This window comes from Myotis lucifugus, unplaced genomic scaffold, assembly GCF_000147115.1.
Source record: "Myotis lucifugus unplaced genomic scaffold, Myoluc2.0 scaffold_27, whole genome shotgun sequence".
NCBI classification, from domain to species: Eukaryota; Metazoa; Chordata; class Mammalia; order Chiroptera; family Vespertilionidae; genus Myotis; species Myotis lucifugus.
Genome location: NW_005871075.1, coordinates 3,849,809 through 3,870,849, shown reverse-complemented (window position 1 = coordinate 3,870,849; position 21,041 = coordinate 3,849,809). Strand labels below are relative to the sequence as shown.

The 21,041-nt window shown below is 48.4% G+C and overlaps 1 protein-coding gene across 4 annotated transcripts in view; it reads right to left on the bottom strand.

The window, feature by feature from the left end:
* Positions 1-21,041, bottom strand: part of LOC111825456 (metastasis suppressor protein 1-like) — a 68,730-nt gene that overhangs the window by 13,145 nt on the left and 34,544 nt on the right. Inside the window, exon 4 of one of the 4 annotated variants that reach the window (XM_023751950.1) lies at positions 3,995-5,498. The exons of 1 other annotated variant lie outside the window; for it this stretch is intronic. In XM_023751950.1, the coding sequence (XP_023607718.1) occupies positions 5,461-5,498 (38 nt within the window). In that variant the 3' untranslated portion in view covers positions 3,995-5,460. Of the gene's footprint in view, positions 1-3,994; positions 5,499-16,548; positions 16,862-21,041 lie in introns of those variants that run through there. 2 more of the 4 variants (XM_023751947.1, XM_023751948.1) reach the window with 2 other exon arrangements.

Genomic DNA, 21,041 nt, shown 5'->3' with positions numbered 1-21,041 from the left:
TTCGTCCATTCCAGTGCCCTTTTGTAAATGGCCTACTATGTGCAGAGCACAGTAGGTACAAAGATAAATGAATTGCAATCCCATTCTTGAAAGAGGGCAAAGACGCGCCAAACAGAAAATTGTCATAGAAACCACAACGAAAGAGGGGAGCAGGGCATCAGGGGAACACAGGATGCGCAAGGATCATGCATGGCCTTCTCAGGAGCCAAGGAGGAGGCGACGATGGCCACGTGGTGTTTGCAAAGAAGCGACCGAGAGCCAAGCACAGAAGGAACCACTTGCCTGGATCAGCGGGAAGAAACCAGACACCTGAGTGTGGCAAGCGGGTGAAGCGCACACGGTGAGGGGCTGGCAGACAGAGGCCAGCACCTGCAGGGCCACAGCCTCCCGAGTCCTCGGGGTGCCACCCACAGCTTTGCTAGGCTTTTCCCAGGACTGGTTTCATGTCAGAACCACAGGCCTCGTCTCAGCCTGTCATCACGGGGCAACCGAGTCGACAGCCCTAATTACCGTCCCTGAGACAGGCGTGGCCTCCTCCTCCCGGCGAGGCCTGTCTGCAGATAAAGGCTCCTCCACCGCAACCGCCAGAGGCCGGCTTCTCCGGGCTCCCTCCCCGGCCTTTAATTTGGCAGCACCCAGGCATTCCCGTCTGAGCCCGACCATTTATAGTTACAGAGCGGCTCTCTGGTGGCCGGCAGAGTGTGGGCCAGGGCTCGGTGGGATGCAAGATTAGAGGCCAGGCTCTAAAATGAGCCTGTGCTTCCCCAGGGGCTGGAAAGGGCGGGTGACCACCGGGGTGTGTCATGCCCGAAAGCACACACACTCACAGGCCATAGTCACACGGAATTACAGGCAACAAGGGGTCTCGCTGGCTCGTCAGGAGAGCCGGCCCCGTCTGAAATCTATGAAATCTGCAGAGAGCGCACTTTCCTGTTGGCTTCTGCTCACATGGAGTCATTAGTCATTTCAGCCTCCGGGCCTGTTTCCTTCTCTATATAAACACCGCAGCCGCCGCCAGCACCATCATTAACACGTACTGAGTAATTACTGCGTGTCCGGCACGGCCAATGCAATAACCCTGGGAAGCAGACGACTGGCCGTATTTCATTGATTTGTGGACCAATCCTAGACTCCATTCTATAGCCAATCTTTTCCCTCCCCACATTTTAACATCTCTGAAGAGCATGTCAGAGTTTCACCGGCATGATTTTTTTTTCTTTGTGCTATAAAAAATTTAAGTTGCAGCTTAACGGACAGTATCTTGGGTTTGAGGAAATAACCTATTTTTATTTTGCTAATGTGGACACTAAGCGTGGAGAGAACAGATAACTCGTCCTCACGCAGATGTGTGTACCAGGTAATCTGCTGGGTGCCTTTTAGCAGCACTTCAATTATTGAACATCTATCCGAGAGACAGTGCTGCCTTCCGACGCTGAAACCCAAAATTAGCCCCACCGTGCCCAAGACTTTTATCTGGGGATTCTTTAAAGATTCCTTTGCTCGATTCAACAATCCGCTCAGTGGCTAATTCGACTTTTCCTCTCAATGTATTCCTCCCTCTTCCTACTGTTACAGACGCCAGTTCATAAAATTCCATCCAAAGTAAGTTCACTCACTCACTCCATCTCACCTTTGGGCTTTTGCTTACTTTGTCTCCGTCCCCATTCTGCACCCCCTCCAGGAAGCCTTCAGTGATTTCCTCCTGGTTACTCTCTCTCCTCTCCTTTCCCCCCAGCTGTAGGGTCTTGCTTGGCTTGGCCAACCTGAGCTTAGAAAGCCTAGCAATAAAAAATTAAAAAAAAAAAACCCGGCCCCTGGAGACAGATAGCAGAGTTGAAGTCCCACTCTCGCTACTGATGGGCCCCGTGATTTGGGGCTCAGTTACTTAACCTATCTGTGCTTCAGTTCGTTCACCTGTAAAATATTAGTACCTACCTCACAGAGCTGTTGTGAAAACTCCGAGATCACATGTATAACTCATTGCTCATTAGCACGCAACACACAGGAAATGCTCAATAAACATTAGCTATTACTACAGCCCCACTGCATGGTAACAACCTATTCATCTGTACACATTTTCTATTAACTGACCTCACCAAACAGACACCGGACCATATATTAACACATTCCCAGGGCCCAGCCCTGTGGCTAGCTCACAGGAGCTCAGAAAACATGTGTTGAATGAATGAATGAATGATGAATGCCTATGTGTATAACACACACAAGGCATTATGCTTTGGAACACATGGGCAAGAGAGCCATGCAAACTATCAACTCCAATACAAGTGCTGAATTGATGTCCTAGTAACGTGCAAGTACCATGGAAGGAAAACTTAACTCTGGCAGGAAGGTGCAGCGAAGAAAAATACCGATGGACGCGAAGGAAGGCGTGGCTGTAAGGAAGTGACCGGAGCAAAGGCGAAGAGGCGAGACACGCAGGGTCTTCCACATCTGGTCTAGCACGGCGTCCAGCACGGGCCTCGGGTGGCTCAGACCCAGGGTCCCCGGCCCCCTTGAAATTACGGGGAAAGTCAGGTGAATACACACCTTTCTGGTCTAGAGGGCCTTCTCCTCTCTGCATCTTTCTTTTCTCACAGGCACAGTCGGTTCCGCAAGCCACGTCTTGCCAGCTGATTACTGATCGCCATTTTGAAAATAACTCCTACACCCAACACTCAAATTCCCCTCCAAGCTGTATCTATAGGATCTTACTGGCACAAGCTTTCATCCAGCAAATTCTACAAAGCTTACCAAGGTTTGGCTCTCTTTGCTTCTGTGACATAAAAGAAATACATTTTGGCTCAAGTGGGCCCTTTCCCATAGAGCTACATACCTTCAACGATGCCTTGAATGTTCCCAACCAAAGTTTCTGAACAAACACAAGCCGCCTGGTGTAGACAGACATTCCTACTGTATCTGACGTTTAAACCCTTGTCGCAGAGTAGGATTACTGCCGCTGCATTTCATTTTGTTCCACTCGGAATGAATCTCAGTAAACACCATCAGCAAACACCCCCTACCACCTACGCACTCCAATGCAGCCCTTTGGAGCGCGTGATAACGTGGCACAATGAAGAAGGGTTTCATCCTCACAGTTTTAGATTCTATTTTCTCTCAAAATACTTACTCATTTTCTAATTAAACAATTAGTAGAAAGCACAGCCTGGAAATCGCGTAGGCGTCAGCATCCTACTACACTGAGACACTGTGACAACTGGCGCTAACCAATGGTGAATAAAACGTGTTTGGCTCCTCATGTTTGCAGAGGCTGAGATAACCACACGGCCGGCGTTTACAGTACAGCTTGCTCCAAACGTGAAACAGACACTTTTAATGCTGGACATCCTAAATGGAAAAACGGTGCCTCTAGGTCAAACCCAGAAGTCTGGGACTGGGGAGAGAAAAGAGCTGGCTAGGGCAGTGGTCGGCAAACCGCGGCTCGCGAGCCACATGCGGCTCTTTGGCCCCTTGAATGTGGCTCTTCCACAAAATACCACGTGCAGGCGCATGTACAGTGCGATTGAAACTTCGTGGCCCATGCGCAGAAGTCGGTTTTCGGCCTGGGCGAGTCTATTTTGAAGAAGTGGCGTTAGAAGAAGTGGGGGGTGTCGGTCGTAGAGCCGTGGGATACAGCGAGGGGGAGGCGCGAGGGATTCATGCACGAGTTGAGTGAGCCAGTCGGTCTGCAGTCTCATTGTGCAGTGGTTAGTGCTAGTCGCGTCTGCAAATCACACGTGGGTGACAAAATACCTACTCGAAGCATAAAGTTACCTGTATTTTTCCAACCAGCTGCAAATCCTACAGGTATTTTTGTCATCAATTTAAGAACTGCAATTATTTTGTGTTGGTGGCTTTATTATTATAAAATGAGGACGTTTTTAGCAAAGGCCAGCTTAGGAGGACCCTAATTAACTTAATAACAATGTACCTACCTATATAGTTTAAGTTTAAAAAATGTGGCTCTCAAAAGAAATTTCAATCGTTGTACTGTTGATATTTGGCTCTGTTGACTAATGAGTTTGCCGACCACTGGGCTAGGGAATCCGTTTAAGGCAGCTTTATTTACTTTTTGTTTGTTTCATAGGATGCCACGGGACTGCAAAAGGTCCCAGTCCTAAGTGAGTCAAAGACACTGAGCCACATGTTTTTGTTTGATTTTACTAATGTTCAGCATTTCTCTCTTCCCATGTTCAGGGACACAAGACACTGACCTTTTTAGCTCATGTGCTAAATAAAATCTGTCGGTTCTAATTGACTAAGCAAAGTTAATATCCGCTCTTCCTGGTTTAGTCCTGGTGAAAGGACGTGGATGGTTACAACACTAAATAAAGGCAGATGGTACGAGCATCTCACTCCTGCTCTACTAACAGAATCCAAATATCATCACCACAGAAGGATGTGTCTGTAGCACGGGCTATTTTTAAATTCATTCATTTAAAATCCTTATTCGTTCATTCAATACATCTTTACTGAGTGCCAGGTACCGTAGACACAGAGGTTCATAGAGTTCTGCCCTCAGGGAGATGACATGTTAGTGGAAAGGAAACAGATAAGTCATGCAAACAAGTGAGAATTTCACATAATTCCAAGTGCCACCAAACAAGGCAACAGAAGGGAGAGGGAATGGGGGATACAGAGGAAGGAGGGTGGAGGTACTGGGGTGAAACACAATCACAGAAGGCCTTTCCAAGGTTACATTTGAGCTGAAACCATACAGAAGTCAGGGGAAGAACATCCCAGGCAGAGGGAACTGCATTTATTGCCCAGGACAGAGAATCAGACTGACTTCTACTTCCTTTCCTCCTCAGTTTCCCTTCAAGAACCAAAGCCATGCACTTGGCCCTGGGCTAAGCAGCAGGGTTTCCTTCAGGGTCTCCACACGCTGGAAAATGCAGGCAGGTTCTACGCTGGACTGGTGTGTCACGTGATAAGGCGAGCTGTGTGTCATGCGATAAGGCGAGCTGTGTTTTAAAGTGGTACCAAAACACGTAGTAACAGCACAGCTGAGATGAGGAAAGCCACATAAAATGAAATACTAAGCTGAAGAGGAGACCACTCACAATTTTCACAGTGTATGTTCCTCTGGAAGAAAATCACTCCTAACAGCGCTGCACGTAAAAGTTGGTCACAAGCACACGCGTGGCCGATGCGGGTGTGCCGAGTGAACCCAACGCAAGGCCAAGATCCCCGCACCCTGTGTGCGTCCCCGAGGGAGCCTGGAGAGAAGGGCTGCTCTCGGCCACCCCCTGCGTGGCTTCGAGCACGGCGACTTCATTCCTGATTGTTCTCAGGGAGCACAGATGGGCCGCATCAATGCGTGTAACCCCAGGAAGATGAGGAGACCCAGACTGGCAGCAGCATATTTCTCCGTTCTCTGTGAGGACGACGTGAAGCTGGAACTAAGACGTGTCAAGCAGCTGAAAGCACTGGTTCCTTTCTTTCTTAAAGCCTCAGAGCATTTCACAAACACTCCCACGTTTCACGGAAGCAAACTCCACCTGGAACATGGCACAAGGTGAAGGAGTGAAGCCTTCCCGGTTTAGTCAGCGCCAACCACGGGGAGAGCAGTCCCAGCCGCTCCAGACACCGGAAGTCTCATCCCCGTCAACCGAGCAGACAGGGCGCTCACCTGGAACATGGCTTGCGGGAGACCAGGGCTCCCACACGACATCTCATTAGGGGACTAGACCTCCGAAGGCACAGGCTTCCCCCGGCACCTTTCCAGGAAGTTTAATGAGCCAGGTTGTATAAGGGGCAGGCATATACTAAACGACGCGCATTAAACCTCTCCTAGGCACTGCACATCTTTTAAAAAATCTTAACAAGCCCTAACCGGTTTGGCTCAGTGGATAGAGCGTCGGCCTGCGGACTCAAGGGTCCCAGGTTCGATTCCGGTCAAGGGCATGTACCTTGGTTGCGGGCACATACCCAGTAGGGAGTGTGCAGGAGGCAGCTGAATTGATGTTTCTCTCTCATCAATGTTTCTAACTCTCTATCCCTCTCCCTTCTTCTCTGTAAAAAATCAATAAAATATATTTTTTAAAAAATCTTAACAATCCTCTTATAATCCTTATTTCTACTGAAAACGAGCTCAGAGACGTGGAGAAATAACCAGGCCAAAAACACAGGTCTAGTAGGAATCAGCACAGAGAGCCCCTTGGTGGGAACTGCCAGGCAGCTCTGCCTCTGACTCAGCCAGACGAGAAGTTCCTAGAGGAACACTGGGCCTTCCCGGCTCTGCCCAGTGTGTCGATCTCTCCTGTCACCATGCCAACAAACCGCATGTGGGAATAATGAAGATGTAGGAGAAACAGAAACCCAGGAGCCAGTCCTACAACTGCCACTTCCTAAGGACGTGAGCTTGAGCGATTCCATCCCCCGAGCCTCGGGCTCCGATGTGCAAAGGTGTTTGGTTCTCTGTCTATTACAGGCTGGAGACCAAGCACATCCAGGACTGACAACTCCTGGCAATTTGGCGAGTGTACAGCATATGGTAGCATGATACAGGCTGTGTGTGTGTGTGTGTGTGTGTGTGTGCGCGTGTTTTAACTGAAGTGTGTCTTTTAATTGATACGAAATATAATTAACCATTTTAAAGTGAACAATTAGTACAGTGGCATTTAGTACATTTCCCAATGCTGTGCAGTGACCACCTCCATCTAGTTCCAAAATATTGTCAATGCCCCAAAATACACTCCCATGCCCATTAAGCACTCAGCAGTCCCCACCCCCTCCCAGCATCCTCTAGTCACCACGAATCTGCTCTTTGTCACTGTAGATCTACCTATTCTGAACATTTCAGGTAACTGTAATCAGGAGCCCTTTTGTGCCTGACTTTCATGTAGCATCATGTTTGAGGTTCATCCAAACTGTAGCAGATACCAGTACTCCATTCCTTTTTATGGCTGAACTAGAGGCCTAGTGCACGAAATTCATGCACTCAGGGGGAGGGGGGTCCCTCAGCCCGGCCTGTGCCCTCTCACAGTCTGGGAGCCCTTGGGGGATGTCTGACTGATGGCTTAAGCTGGCAGTCAGACATCCTTAGCGCGACTGCGGAGGCAGGAGAGGCTCCCGCCACTGCCACTATGCTCGCCAGCCACGAGCCCGGCTTCTGGCTGAGCGGCGCTCCCCCTGTGGGAGTGCACTGACCACCAGGCGCCAGCTCCTGCATTGAGCATCTTCCCCCTGGTGGTCAATGCATGTCATAGCAACCGGTCGTTCTGCCGTTCAGTCTATTTGCATATTAGCCTTTATATTGGATGATATTCCACTGTGTGCCTATACCACAATTGGTCTATCCCTTCGTCTCATGATCCATGATGGACAGCTTGGCAGTTTCCCCCTTTTGGCTATTGCAAACAGGTTATGAACCTTCACGTAGCAGCTTATATCCCTTAAGGGACTTTCACATTTGATTCCAACAACTATGTGAGGCAGACCCGGATCCTAGGAATGACATGCAGGGTGTGCTGCCTTCTTCATGAAGTCACCACATTCAAGTCCCCCTATTTTTTTTAATCAAGAACACTGACCAAGAGCTTCCAAGGCCAAGTCAGACAATGACGACTTTGTGAAGAAGGTATGAGAAGGTGCTTATTCCTGATGTGATTTTAAAAAAAATCATAACTGAGAATGTGTAACAGAACTTTCACACAGTTGGGTGTTATTCCTGACATGCGTGGATAACGTAAAGGCTGTAAGAAAGATGAGATTTCTCAAAAGTAAAGGTTCTACAGGACTGTGGAGAGAGCAGTGAGATACAGGAGCGAGCAAAAGCAGAACCCCTCATTTCTGGGTCAGCCCTTCTTCGCCCCTAACCAGGGACTTTGGAACCCCCGACCTCACTGCGTACAGATCCACCGTCATCATGTTGACTCTTTCCTAAGGACGTTACCTTGAGCGATTCCATCCCCCCTGAGCCTCTGCCCAGAGATGTTCAGCTCAGAACCCCGAGCAGGCAGCAACCTCGCAGAGCTCCCATCGCATCCGGACAGGTCGGGTCCCCGGAAGAGTAACATGCTCCATTTGGTGATGGAACGGCTAATATTGTCATTGTTAATGCAGTCACTGTTTGGCTTCAGGACCATCAAAACAAAGAGACCCAACACCCTGTAGGTGTTATGAGTCTTACATTGTCAAGGAAAAAAAAGCCTCAGTTCCCTGAATTCTTTTTTAATCTTGGGTTTGGGGCCTCAGGTGCAGTAGAAAGTGAACCCAACCCCAACGGGGGCCTTGAAGGGGCAGCGTGCAGGCTCGCCTTGGGAGGAGCCTGCCAGCACAGTCCCTGCGAACCCGGCCCAGGCCCAGGCCCAGCGCCCGCGGACGGTGTCACGGCAGGTGCTCTTCACTGGATCCCTAATAAAGTCAAGCAGGGAACATCCTCACCCTGTGCTCTGTACGGGGCGCAAAGGAGAAACCTGACTATTCAAAATGTTCAAGGTACTCAAGGTGGGACACAGACAGGAAGGGAGCGAGAACCAGAGAACCATCCTTCTCACGGGCTGTCTCCATGGTCACCAACTGTTAGTGTTTTCTTGAGTCTTCCCCAACCAAGATTCTCAATTTAGGGATAGACAAATCAGGAGGTGGGGAGGGGGGGCGGGAGGGATGGGGAGGAGAGGGTAATTTTTTACAAGAAAGATTTATTTTAAACATTTAAATTTTTTTAATTTAAGGGAAAATGTATTTTCCACCTTCCCCGTATCCCTATGCCCTCCTCCCAAGCTCCTTCGCTTAAATCAGGGGTCAGCTACCTCGGTAAAGGGTTCATTGGTAAATAGTCTAGGCCAGTAGTCGGCAAACTTCGGCTCAGCAAACCGCGTCTCGTGAGCCACATGCGGCTCTTTGGCCCCTTGAGTGTGGCTCTTCCACAAAATACCGGCTCTTCCACAAAATACCGACTTCTGCGCATGGGCCACGAAGTTTCAATCACACTGTACATGCGCGCCCACACATGGTATTTTGTGGAGGAGCCACACTCAAGGGGCCAAAGAGCCGCATGTGGCTCGAGAGCCGCGGTTTGCCGACCATGGGTCTAGGCTCTGTGGGCCATTTGGTCTGTTACAGCTACTCAGCTCTGTCTCTGCAGCAAAAACCAGCCACTGACCGAACCTTCACCACGGGCTGGCTGTGTGCCAATAAAACTTTACAGATGGACTCGAGTTTGCATTTCACATTATCTTACATGTCATAAAATACTACTCTTCATTTGTTTCAACTAGTTAAAAAACGATTCTTCGCTCCTGGGCCGGCAGCGGGCTGCATGTGGCACGCAGCTACGGGAGGCAGGTTTAGAGGTTGTATAAACAAGAACAGAGCCAGGCAAGGACAATGTTACAATAGTATATTTCAGAAAGAGAGCACCAACCTCTTTTAAATGAATTCCAAGAAAGTCTGAAAATACCTTTAATCACTTCTTGGCAGAGGACTACAGACTTTAAAATGTGCCTGCTTACCTCTAAAAGTTAAATGCTCCACTGCCTCCTCTTCAAAAGAGAAATGCAAGAATAGTAATGTATGTTTTCTTTTTCTTTTTTAAAATTAAATTTTCAGAATCAGATTGGTAGGTACTCACTCGATGCCTGGTGCCTTCAGCCCTGGTCACGCTGCTGGACAGAACGCAGACCAGACATATCATTTCTCTGAAAGGACTTCGATCCCGGACAGCTCTCAGTGTGGAGGCGATGGATTGGCGCCGACCCCTCCTACACCATGATCTCCACTGATCCCCCTTTGATCCACGACATTCATTTTAGAGATGATTTTAGCTAGGGGTTAGTACACATATTTAAGGCAATCAAGCAAGTAGTGTGGCCTCGTAGGAACAATTCCAGACTTCAGAATCCTAATTCTGCCATTTAGTTCTCTGACCCCGGGAAAACTAATTAACCTCTCCAAATCCTCTAAGAACAGGGCATAAAAACATCTTTCTCAAATAATCCTGACCCTTCAGTGCAGGGCCTGATGGGCACTAATCCATCCTCTCATTCAACAAAGGCTTAACGAGCCCCATGTACGCAGCCCCAGAAATACCACAAACAAGGCAGACCCAGTCTCCACCATCATGGACCTTACAGACCAATGGCAACTTGTTGGCTTTTTTTTTTTTCACTAAACACACACACACATACACACACACACACACACACACACCTTAACCTATAAAACATCCATCTGCTTTTGCTTTCTCTACTTTTTTTCTTAATATGGTTTTACTGATTTTTAAGTGAGGAAGGGAGAGGGAGAGATAGAAACATCAATGAGAGAGAATCATTGATTGGCAGCCTCCTGCACGCCCCCTACTAGGGATCAAGCCTGCAACCCAGGCGTGTGCCCTGACCGGGAATCAAACTGTGAACTCCTGGTTCATAGGTCGACGCTCAACCAGACGGGCAGCTTTCTCTACTTTTTAATGCCACTTCAACCTGGTACCAGCTTCGGAATCTTAGAACCCAGATGAACACAGAGCGTCTGTTATGTACCTGCCCTTCTGCTCTGGAGCGTGAAGGAGGCCTCATTCTCCCAGACATCAAACGCAGGGGCCCCTGCCCGTGAGCTGCTGCCTCTCCTCTCAGCTAGAAGTGGAGAAGGAGGCCCCCAGAAGTTGAGCCAAGGACAAGGTGGGGGGGAAGATTATAACAAAAACATAGGTGATTTATACGCCACAATTAGGGCTCTTAGCTTCCCGAATCCAAAACAGCACTTCTATTGTATTAACAGTATAGAATATGCCTATTCACTAATAGTACATTATCACCATTTTCTATTACATTCATCTCTTTGAAAGAAACACCAGGACCCGACGGCCAACGTACTCTTCATGAAGAAACTCAACAACCTGTTACATGTGTTGGAGAACGTTCATCGGTGCCAGGCACAGGTTTCCACAGGTTGAATGAACGGCGCACCCCCTCAGCTAAACAGATGAGGCTGCAAGGAGCGCTCACACCCACCCACGCTGCCGCCAGGCCCTGGGGGTCCTGCATTCACTTTACCCCCGTCTCTACCCCAGGAAGGAAGGCTAAGCCAGGCCACAAAGACCCTCCTGGCCAGAGTGGTGGTTTCTTTAGACCACAGGCAGGAGCTCCTTAATCACATGTCAGAAGCTAATCATCGATTCAAGGCCCCCTGGGGACTGAGGGGCAGAGCTCAGGATAGAAAGGTTTCCCCCACACAGAGGAGATTCCGCAGTCAGTGTTGGAAGCAAAGAAGAGGGCTGTGTGCTCAGCCTCTGCCTGGGTGAGAAGCTGGACTTCAGCAGCCTCCACAAAGGGCCTGTCGCGTCCAATCCAACCCCGGGAAGCTGTGGCCCGATTACAAAGAGGTGAACTCAAGTAACTAACCTTCCAGGCAGCGTCACCGTCATCCCTCAGCAGCGAAATGGACTCCTACACGTGGTTTACGTCAAAGAAGCTATTCCGAGCATGAAAGCATTTGCTTTTACATCGTTCTGTTTTGGTTGGTTGACTGGTTGGTTGGTTGGGGTGTGTGTGTGTGTGTGTGTGTGTGTGTGTGTGTAGTGTGTGTGTGTTGTAAATTTTTAAAATATCTGCAATGAAAATGTACCTGTCCCCAAAATATTTGAAACTGTTTCAATGCTAGAAAGAACCTGCCCACTGTTTAGTTTAAATCACCGCCACCTCTCTCAGAACTGCCTTCTATGAAGACTAGTTACTATGATCTATACCAAGCACGCAGCAGAGCGCCTGGCACACTCATCTGGATGGGTAAGTGGTAGCTTTCCTTATTCGTTATAATGGCCAACATCTGAAAGCTGCTATGGATCAGGCACAGAACTACGCCCTCAGCACACATTCTCAAAGGCCCTGCCTGCGATCCTACTCAGGGGCTCTTATTAAGCCCAACTTACAGGTGAGGAAACTGAGGCACACAGAGCTTAGAGCAACTTGCCAAGGGTCAGGTGCAGGCTGGGATTCCACCCAAACCGAAGGTTCTGAACTGGCACAGATGCAATTTCTTAGCTCTAACAATAGGATAGCATTCGCACCAGGATCATTTACCCTGGTTTGCATTTCACACTGTAATGACTTTTTAATTTTTTTAAATTAATTTTATAGAGAGAGGAAGGGAGAAGGAGAGAAAGAAACATCGATGAGAGAGAGAAACATCAATCAGCTGCCTCCTGCATGCCCCATACTGGGGATCGAGCCCAAAACCCGGGCATGTGCCCTGACCAGGAATGGGACTGGCGACCTTCTGGTACAGGGGAGGATGCTCAACCAATAATGATTTTCGTGGTTGCCGTTATGTAGACTAAGAGCAGGGTGGGAAGCTGTTTCCAGCCTGTGTGCCCACTAACTAACATGGCAACCTTCAACGCTGCCTCTTCCCTCGGGCAAACACTCCCTCAGCCGGTACCAGGAGCAGCCGAGAGGCAGGGGAGAGGCCCGTTCCAGGACACGCATTTGCTTCTGAGGCTCAGAGAACAGGAAGGCTCTGGCTGTCGCCTCCATTCCTGGGCATAAGAATACAGCAGAGAGGAGGCTGGAGCAGCCAGTCTGGCCCTGTGAGGCCGAAGGAGGCCTGGGGTCAGGAAGGGGGTGCCAGGCCGCTGGAGGGATGCAAAGGCTGGGGCCGGCCGGCTGCCTGGGCCTGTGGCTCACTGCAAGGCCAGCACAGGGCAGCTGACGGCCACAGCATGCCTACTCCAGAGAACCAGGATAGGGGAACAAAGCAGGGAGGGGCAAGCACACAGGAGGGGCACGTTCCTTAGGGCTCACGCACACAGCACGCGATCAGATCCAGTCCCGTGAAATAGCATCACAAGCCGAATGTATACTGAACACAAAGAAAACACAGGGGTTCTGAAGCCAAATCACATGTTCTTGGAGAAAACGAAATGACTAGGCTCTGAAATGTGGATAAATGCGTGGTCTTGCCTTTTTAACTTGGACAAGTGGTCACTCCAGCCCTTCCTTCTCCAACCCGGACCTTTTCACACCACCTGGGTTCCTCTCCTGATGTTTTAGAGTAGGAAGTCCAGAGTACATTGAACTGTCTAGTGCCATTTGATTTCCATGTGGTTTAAGCCTGATGTGTTTGTGTTTAGCAGGACTGCCATTTTGAGTAAGCAAAAAGATAAGCTTACTTGCACAACAAATGCCTTTGGTTTAGAAGGAAGTGGTCCAAAACTAAAAAAAATAAATTGAATTTAAAAATAGAAGGGGAACACAGCCCTAGCCGGTTTGGCTCAGTGGATAGAGCATTGGCCTGCGGATCAAAGGGTCCAGGGTTTGATTCCAGTCAAGGGCACATATCTTGGTTGCAGGCTCCTCCCCGGCCCAGGCCCTGATCGGGGCTTGTGCAGGAGGCAACCAACTGATGTGTTTCTCTCACATCGATGTTTCTCTCTGTCTTTCCCTCTCTCTTTCACTCTCCCTAAAAATCAATGGAAAAGTATCCTTGAGTAAAGATTAAAAAAAAAAAATCCCCACTCCAGGAATTGTGAGCAGAAACCAAATCTTTCAACATGCAGATAGCAAATACTAGCGCGCGCACACACACACACACACACACACACACACACACACACACACACACCACACGGCCTTGGGCTCTAAACTTAGGAGGGAATTCCTGAGGAGGTTGGCCTCCCTGACAGCCTGGAACGGAACCACAACACAGGTCCATTTCCAGACTAGAAAACTCCCGCCGGAGGCCAGAGAGGACCACCTCTTCCCAGGGTCCCACACAAAGGAACCGACTGCCACATCTGGGTCAGCTTCTCCGGCAGCGAACACGGGAGGATACAGGTTAAGCGAGAACACCGGAAACGACCTTACCCGGGTGGTCAACCGAAGGCTGAGATGAAGGCAATAGCACCTGGTGGGTAAGAGCCTCAAGGACAGGAATCAGACCCCAGTGCACCTCCTGCTGTGAGGCCATCATGAATCAGCCATTGCGCCCAGTGAGGGCTCAGTGGCTACTGACACCACTCCCACCTCCATCATCAAAGCAAGACTGAGCTTTGGTTCCCTGGAGAGCAAAAAGCTGACCTAAGCCTTAGGGCTCTCAAGAATAATCATCTGAACAAATGGGATTCTGTTCCTGTCAACAGCAGAAACTTTAAAGAGAAGAAATGATGCTCTGGTTTGCAGCCTCAGCCAAAACGTTGAGACCGCAAATGCATCGCAGAGTAGATAGAAATGGCCTCGGTAAAACAAAAACCTTTCATTATTTTTTTTCCAGAATAATGAACTGTAAGCTACTTTGCATTCTTTTTAGCTTCTCATTTTTATTTTGTTTTAGTATCTGATACCATGGCCATTAAAAACAATCTCTAAAAAGTCTGTTGAGCATCAGCATGAGACAGCTGGGATGCTGGCATGAGGAAATGTTCAATCTTGTCATTTTGCAAAAGGAATTCATATTCATAATTAATGATGCTTTTGTCCAAGCCAGAAGGAAAATATAAAGGCTCAACTATGCTTAAGTAAATTCTCCCCAAGCCAACTGCAATACAATTTTTATAAATTATAGAGTAACAGAGGAAAACAAGATTTTTTGAGTTGTGAGCATAAAAGAAAAGACAAACAAGGCAAACATATTTCCAGGAAGAAATCGGGTTAAAAACATTAATTTTTCCCAACCATCATTATTGGCTCAAAATGTCAACTAAAAAGAGCCAAGATAGCCCAGCCGGAGTAGCTCAGCTGGATGAGTGCTGCCCTGTTCACAGAAAGGTTGCTGGTTCGATAACCGGTCAGGGCACATACCTGGGTTGCAGGTTCAATCCCAGGTTGGGGCACGTACAGAAGGCAACCAATAGATGTTTCTCTCTCGCTCTTTATACATCTCTATCCCTATCTATCTCGCTCTCTCTCTAAGCTTGTCCTTGGGGGAGGATAAAAAAAATAACCAAGATAAGCAGATAGACTACAGAATTAGCTTTGGTTTAAGAGGCATTTCTATACACATTTCAGTAGATAAGTAGTGAAACATTTCACAGAAATTTCCTTATAGCTGACTTTCCTTGTTAGATAGCTATTGAAGAGATCTACAAAGACAAATCAGTGTTAGAGTAAAGGCTCAATTCATTCATGCAACAGTTTTATTTAGCAACTACTATGTTCGGGGTCAGGGGTACAATGACGAGTAAAACACGAAATACAGCCAGGGTGGTTGCCAAAGGCTGGCGGGGGAGGGAGATGGGGAGTAACTGCTTAATGAGAATGGGGTTTTGGTTTTCAGGATAAAATATACCTAACATAAAATTTACCATCACAAGCAGTTATTAAATTAAGGTTTTATTTTTTTCAGAGCAGTTTAAGGTCCACAGCAGAATCTAGGAGAAAATACAAAGATTTCCCACAGACCCCTTTGATGAACCTACACTGACCAAGTAGTTGTTCTTGGTAAGGTGCAGACTCTTCAGGAAGTTTTATACACACAAGCTCAGGTGAAACAATGCACGAACTGTGAAATTTCCAAAGTCATAACTTAGCTATGAATAACTTAAAACCTAGCCTAACTGAGCCAGCTGTCTGTAACTGCCTCCAAAAAGGCACAGCACAGTGGCCTTGAACTGCCACGTAACACCTAAAAAATCTAGCTCAGTGGCTCTCAACCAGGGCCATTTTTGCCCCTCATTTGGCAACATCTAGAGACACTTTTTGTTTGCACAGTGGGGGTGGGGTAGACAACAGGGGTGTCGCTAAACATCCTACAATGCATACATAGGACAGCCCCTCCCGACAAAGAATTATTCAGCCCAAAATGGCAATAATGCCACGACTGAGAAGCCCTGGTCTAAATTCCTACGTGGTTCTAGACCAGCCATGGGCATACTACGGCCCGCGGGCCGGATCCGGCCCGTTTGAAATGAATAAAACTAAAAAAAAAAAAGACCGTACCCTTTTATGTAATGATGTTTACTTTGAATTTATATTAGTTCACACAAACACTCCATCCATGCTTTTGTTCCGGCCCTCCGGTCCAGTTTAAGAACCCATTGTGGCCCTTGAGTCAAAAAGTTTGCCCACCCCTGTTCCAGACATACAACTGATCTCAGAGGTGGAAAGAAGGTGGGATGAAGGGTCGGTCACACACCTCCAGGCTCTGCTGCTTGTGTGACATTTCAACCAAGTCACCTCAAGTTGCCAAGCTGGTTCCCTGGTTGGCAAAATGGGGTTCCTACCGCAAGATTCAATGAGGCAAAGCGGCTGAGTGCTCTCACAGGTAGAAGGTCCCCTGTAAATCCAAGGCCAAGGCTGGACTAAGATCCTGTCCCTGTGACAGGCAAGGCTCCAGGCGGCCTCACTGTTTGCAAATTACACACGCTCCCAGCATCGGCTTGATGCAAACACATTGGAACAACAAACACCAGTGTGTGCCCACAGGACGGCCAACACCCCTGAGGTCAGGGGCACAGGTACACGGCTCATTATTTCCTGGTTCCAGTACAAACAACACATCCTGCACTACAAGACATCCTGTACTTCGCCTGAAATCGGAAATACCCAAATGGAGTATCACTCTCATAATCAGCATCTGCCTTCCAACGGGCACAGATGGCAATCATGTGCCGATAGGCGAATCGAGGGCTAAAACCCGGGCAAGCTCTGCAGGCTCTGAGAACAGGTTCTCTGGGTGCGTTCGGAGAGAGGGGGTCAGGACGTCAGGATGGTAGGCACCTACTGAGAGCAGAAGGTCTTTTGTCTGCGGTCAGGCCCTTCTGACACACCAAATGGACTCACCTGGGGCCAGTGGGATAAAGCTGGTCAGCCCTGCACCCGTGTTCTGCCCACAGAGCCTGCAGGCCAGCCGCACGGCGCCATTCCCACTGTCCCCGCCACGGAGCTTCTGGTACCTCTGGCCTCCTTTGGGTGATGGTATTGCCCTACTAGACAGTCACAGTAAAAGGATGCATGTTAAAGGTCTCGTTCTACCTCAGCAGAAACAGTATTTTTTAAACCTGTAATCCCACAGCTTTCCCCCGTCCATCTCCTTATTTTAAAAGCGGAAGCAGCAGCATTGTACTGAACTGTGAAATGTGCTCAGATGCAGCTCTAAAGGAAAGTACCACCCAGCGGCTGGATACCTGTTTCCATGGTAACCAGGGTCCCTGGGTCCTGGCGCACACAGCAGGAAATGCTGCAGATTTCCACAGCAGTAGCTTTTACTAGAAATAAGAGTCCCGTGGCAATTTTAAACATTTGGGAATCCGCACATTGTGTGTGTGTGTGTGTGTGTGTGTGTGTGTGTGTTTCGTCACGTGTGTGAGTGCAGGTAAAGATATATTCCCCAAACGAAGCCAATGTAGATGAAAGAAGCCTAGTTATTCTCGCAGATAAGTATGCTTATGTCAAATATAACACATGATCAAAATATAAACAAAACAGCCCACCCACCCACACACTGAGCTACAAGAAAACATCTTCCATAGACGAAGGACTGGAAGTGGAAAACTGCTTTGCGAAACCACGTGATCAAGGACTCCATATAAACAAACAAGCAAACACAAATCTTTACAAACACCAGGAGCACAGAGACAGGTTTGCACGGCCCATGTTCTTTCCTACTTGAATACCCTCCCCGTTAAACCCAGAGGCCAAGAGGCGAGGGGACAACAGCTTTGCCATTCAGTGTTCAGGGGGAACCATGAGATAGGAAGCCCTGGGCTAGAATGGGCATCCCCACGGCCCCCAGACAAGCTGAGTGGCCCTGGCAAGTGACCTCACCTTGCTGAGACGCAGCCTGCCCTGCAAAACAAAACGGCTGCACAAGATGCTAGATGGTCTAAAGAAAAACCCTGTACTCTCTACAAACTGAAAACCAGTTATGTTAAATAAATAAATAAGACACAGCAAAACAAGAAACCTCCAGGTAATTCTCACTTTAGCCAACATAAATATTTTGAAACGTATAAAAAATCAAATTTTTAGACAATGTACCAGGAGAATTCACCATCTGTTTCTCGGTGATGAAGACCTTGCAAATATTCTTTGTTCCCTGAGCTACTTCCCGGTTTCACATTTTTCCTCAGCAGAGCACACGTGCTCAGCGACAGTGGAATTGTTAACGCAAAGCAGTGTCCACATTTCCTGCATGTTTCCGGGCGGGGCCTTCTCGGAGGGAGCAGAGAGGAGGCAGCCACGCGATGAGGCGTAGACTCATCCTAGAAAACACTAGTTTGACAACTTCAAGTGTCTCGAGTTCACATTCACATTCCACACGGCTATTTTTATCTGAGGTGGGCGACCAAACCAAGTTCACGGCTCTATGGCAAACGAGCTTCCACGGGAAAGCATTGTAGAAAAAAAAAAAAAGGTTTGCCTCATCGGTGAGAACTAGAGTGACTGCATTCTCTCATGAACACTAATCAGTGTTTTACCAAAAATGACGGCGACACGTTGGTGTGAGTGGCAGCGGGAGGGGGTGGAGGAGTGTTAGTTATTAAGCCAAAATAAAAAGTAAAGGAGGAGAAAAGGACTAGGATGGGAAGGAGAACCCTCACTGCTTGCACACAAAATGCACGGTAGCCTGGGAAACTGGAAGGGTGAAGTGCTGAGAGCACCGCTTTCGTATGGAAACCGCCTAACGAAACACTCAGCCGACTGCACACACACCAACCCAGTCACCTGTCACGCCCGGACCTTCCTCCCACTGCTGCCAGCCCCGTCACCACGGAATCCGCCTGCGTTTACTAAGGCTGCCCAGGTTAGACAGAAAGCAGCACGCATCCCAACTCACGCACCACCCGGGAAACACGCCAGGGCAAACCGGGTCACACCACCGCACTGAGCGGGAATGAGTGCTCCCCTCTGGTCAGCGGCGGGACAAGCCTTCACAGGCCACGCGGGGTGGGTCTTGGGAGGGATTTGGGTATTCCCAGCTCTCCCTGGTAGAGGGTTTTAGGGTTCTGGTGGCATCCTGCGCTGGACACTCTTACGTAAAAGTGGGACTCGGGTTAGTGTCTTTCAGGCCACCCCACACAAACCGCCCTTTCACGTGTCATTTCGGGAAGACACAGGGAAAAGCCAAACGCGACACAGGCAGGACGCTGGCTGACCACAGTGGAACCGCGTCTCTGGCAACTGTCGCCGCACAACCAAAGGTCAGTAAGAGAAGGCCACTTGTCAATGGTGCTGTCGGTCATCAGTTTCAACATCAAGAAAAGATCAATGAGGTTCATGATTCCAACCTCCTGGACACACACACACACACACACACACACACACACATATGCAGGTAGTTACACATGTTGTTATACTGATTAAACAGAAACATACACACAAATATACTAATAAATCCTCATCAAAAGGATTATAGCTATAAAGTCCAATTAAGGAAGGGCTTTTGGACATAACCCAGCACTCAAGTCTTTCTTCACGTCCACATGTGGCTAAAGAGTAGTTACAACTGGTAAAATTTTAACAGCAATGAGGAGGGAAGCCGATCTTGGATGCCTCAGGACCCAGCTATTGGTCAACACTGGGCAACTTTTTATGACAAGGCCATGGACCTTGGATTGCCAATTTCGTTAATTCCAATAAAGTACCTAACAGCACTCACCTTCATCAGGTTCATGAAAATCCTTAAAATGCACCTTGAATGGGGCAATAGGCAAAAGGCTGACCCGTCTTAAAAGCTAGGCCTTCGTCACAAAACAATTTTCTCAAGCTTTCCCCCACTATCATTCCCATAAAGAGCCCTTTTGGACTCCCCCCCCCCCCCAGTTACCCCTTTTGCCATACTGCAGACATACATATGCCTGCTTATGTATTGCATTCATTCATATCTGTGCCTGGTATATAAAAAGGGTACGATCCCCTCCCCTCCTCAGAACCAATGTTGACCCTCTTCAGAATACTCTCTCGTCCACTGAGATTGCATGAAAGGGACATGCTTTAAAAAGAACAGGGATGCATTTATTGCTTGAAATTATGATTGCTGTTCACATGTACCTCTCCGCCTAACACCCCCACCGCTTGCCTGCCTACACCCTCTGCCACCACGGACCCACAGCCTCAGAAACAGCCCCTTTCCGACTGACTGGTGCATTCCTAGAGCCCTAGGTACACAGAAGCCCTCAATAAAGCTTCCTGACATAAAGAGAATAAATCAGATGACTCACAAAATATGACACTTACTGTTAGAAGAGAACAAGCCTTTCTTTGTAGAAATCATGACACTGCCTATGCCTGTGCCGTGTACCAGGGTAGCCACGAGGTGTATGTGGCCGTTCCAATTAAAATGAGGAAGATTTAAAAAGCAGAACATCAGGTCCTCAGTTACACTGGTCACCTTTCAAGCGCTCAGTCAACCCACGTGTGGCTAGTGGCTACCATGTTAAATAGCAAAAATGTGTCACATTTCCATATTACAGGAAATTCTATCACACAGAACGGCCCCAGCTCAGCCTAAAAGCCCCACCAGGTCAGGACTGCCCTGGGGTCATTCACGCAGCACACACTGGGCCTGCAAGTCAAAGGGAGGCGGGAGGGGACGGATAGAAAAGAAATATGGGAGGAAGATGACTTCATCTTGGCCCGGCCGATTTCCCACTTTAACCAACTACAAATGTTTTCATTTCTCAGCTTTGTTCCTACTCTCACACCCACCTACAGTACAGCAATGAGAATTTTTCAAAATGAGCTACCAGCAGAGCGAAATTCGCTTAGGGCTTCCTCAGCATAATTCATGGGAATCAAATCAAGAGGTCACGTTCAAATTCCCCCCAATGAAAGGCCATCGAGAGATTCTAGGTCACTGTCAAAACAGCATGCCTGGGTTCATGGATGACAATGTTAGAGAGCACAGCTGCGAGCGAGCTAGGGAGTGCCTCCGTTTATACACCTTTCCACACACAGCACCTGTCTCCTGGGCTCGGAGAGGTGTCCGGCGCCGGGACATCAGAGCTGAGGTTTGGAGCCCCCACAACTGCTATCCACAGGCTCTGAGTGAAATCAGCCTCAGCCAACTGTCCACAAACCTTCTTCGATGCTTTACGCTCGATCCTCCTTCTCCTCCTATTAGCTGTAAAGCCTCGGTTGGAATTAAGTTCATCAGAAAAATTAATA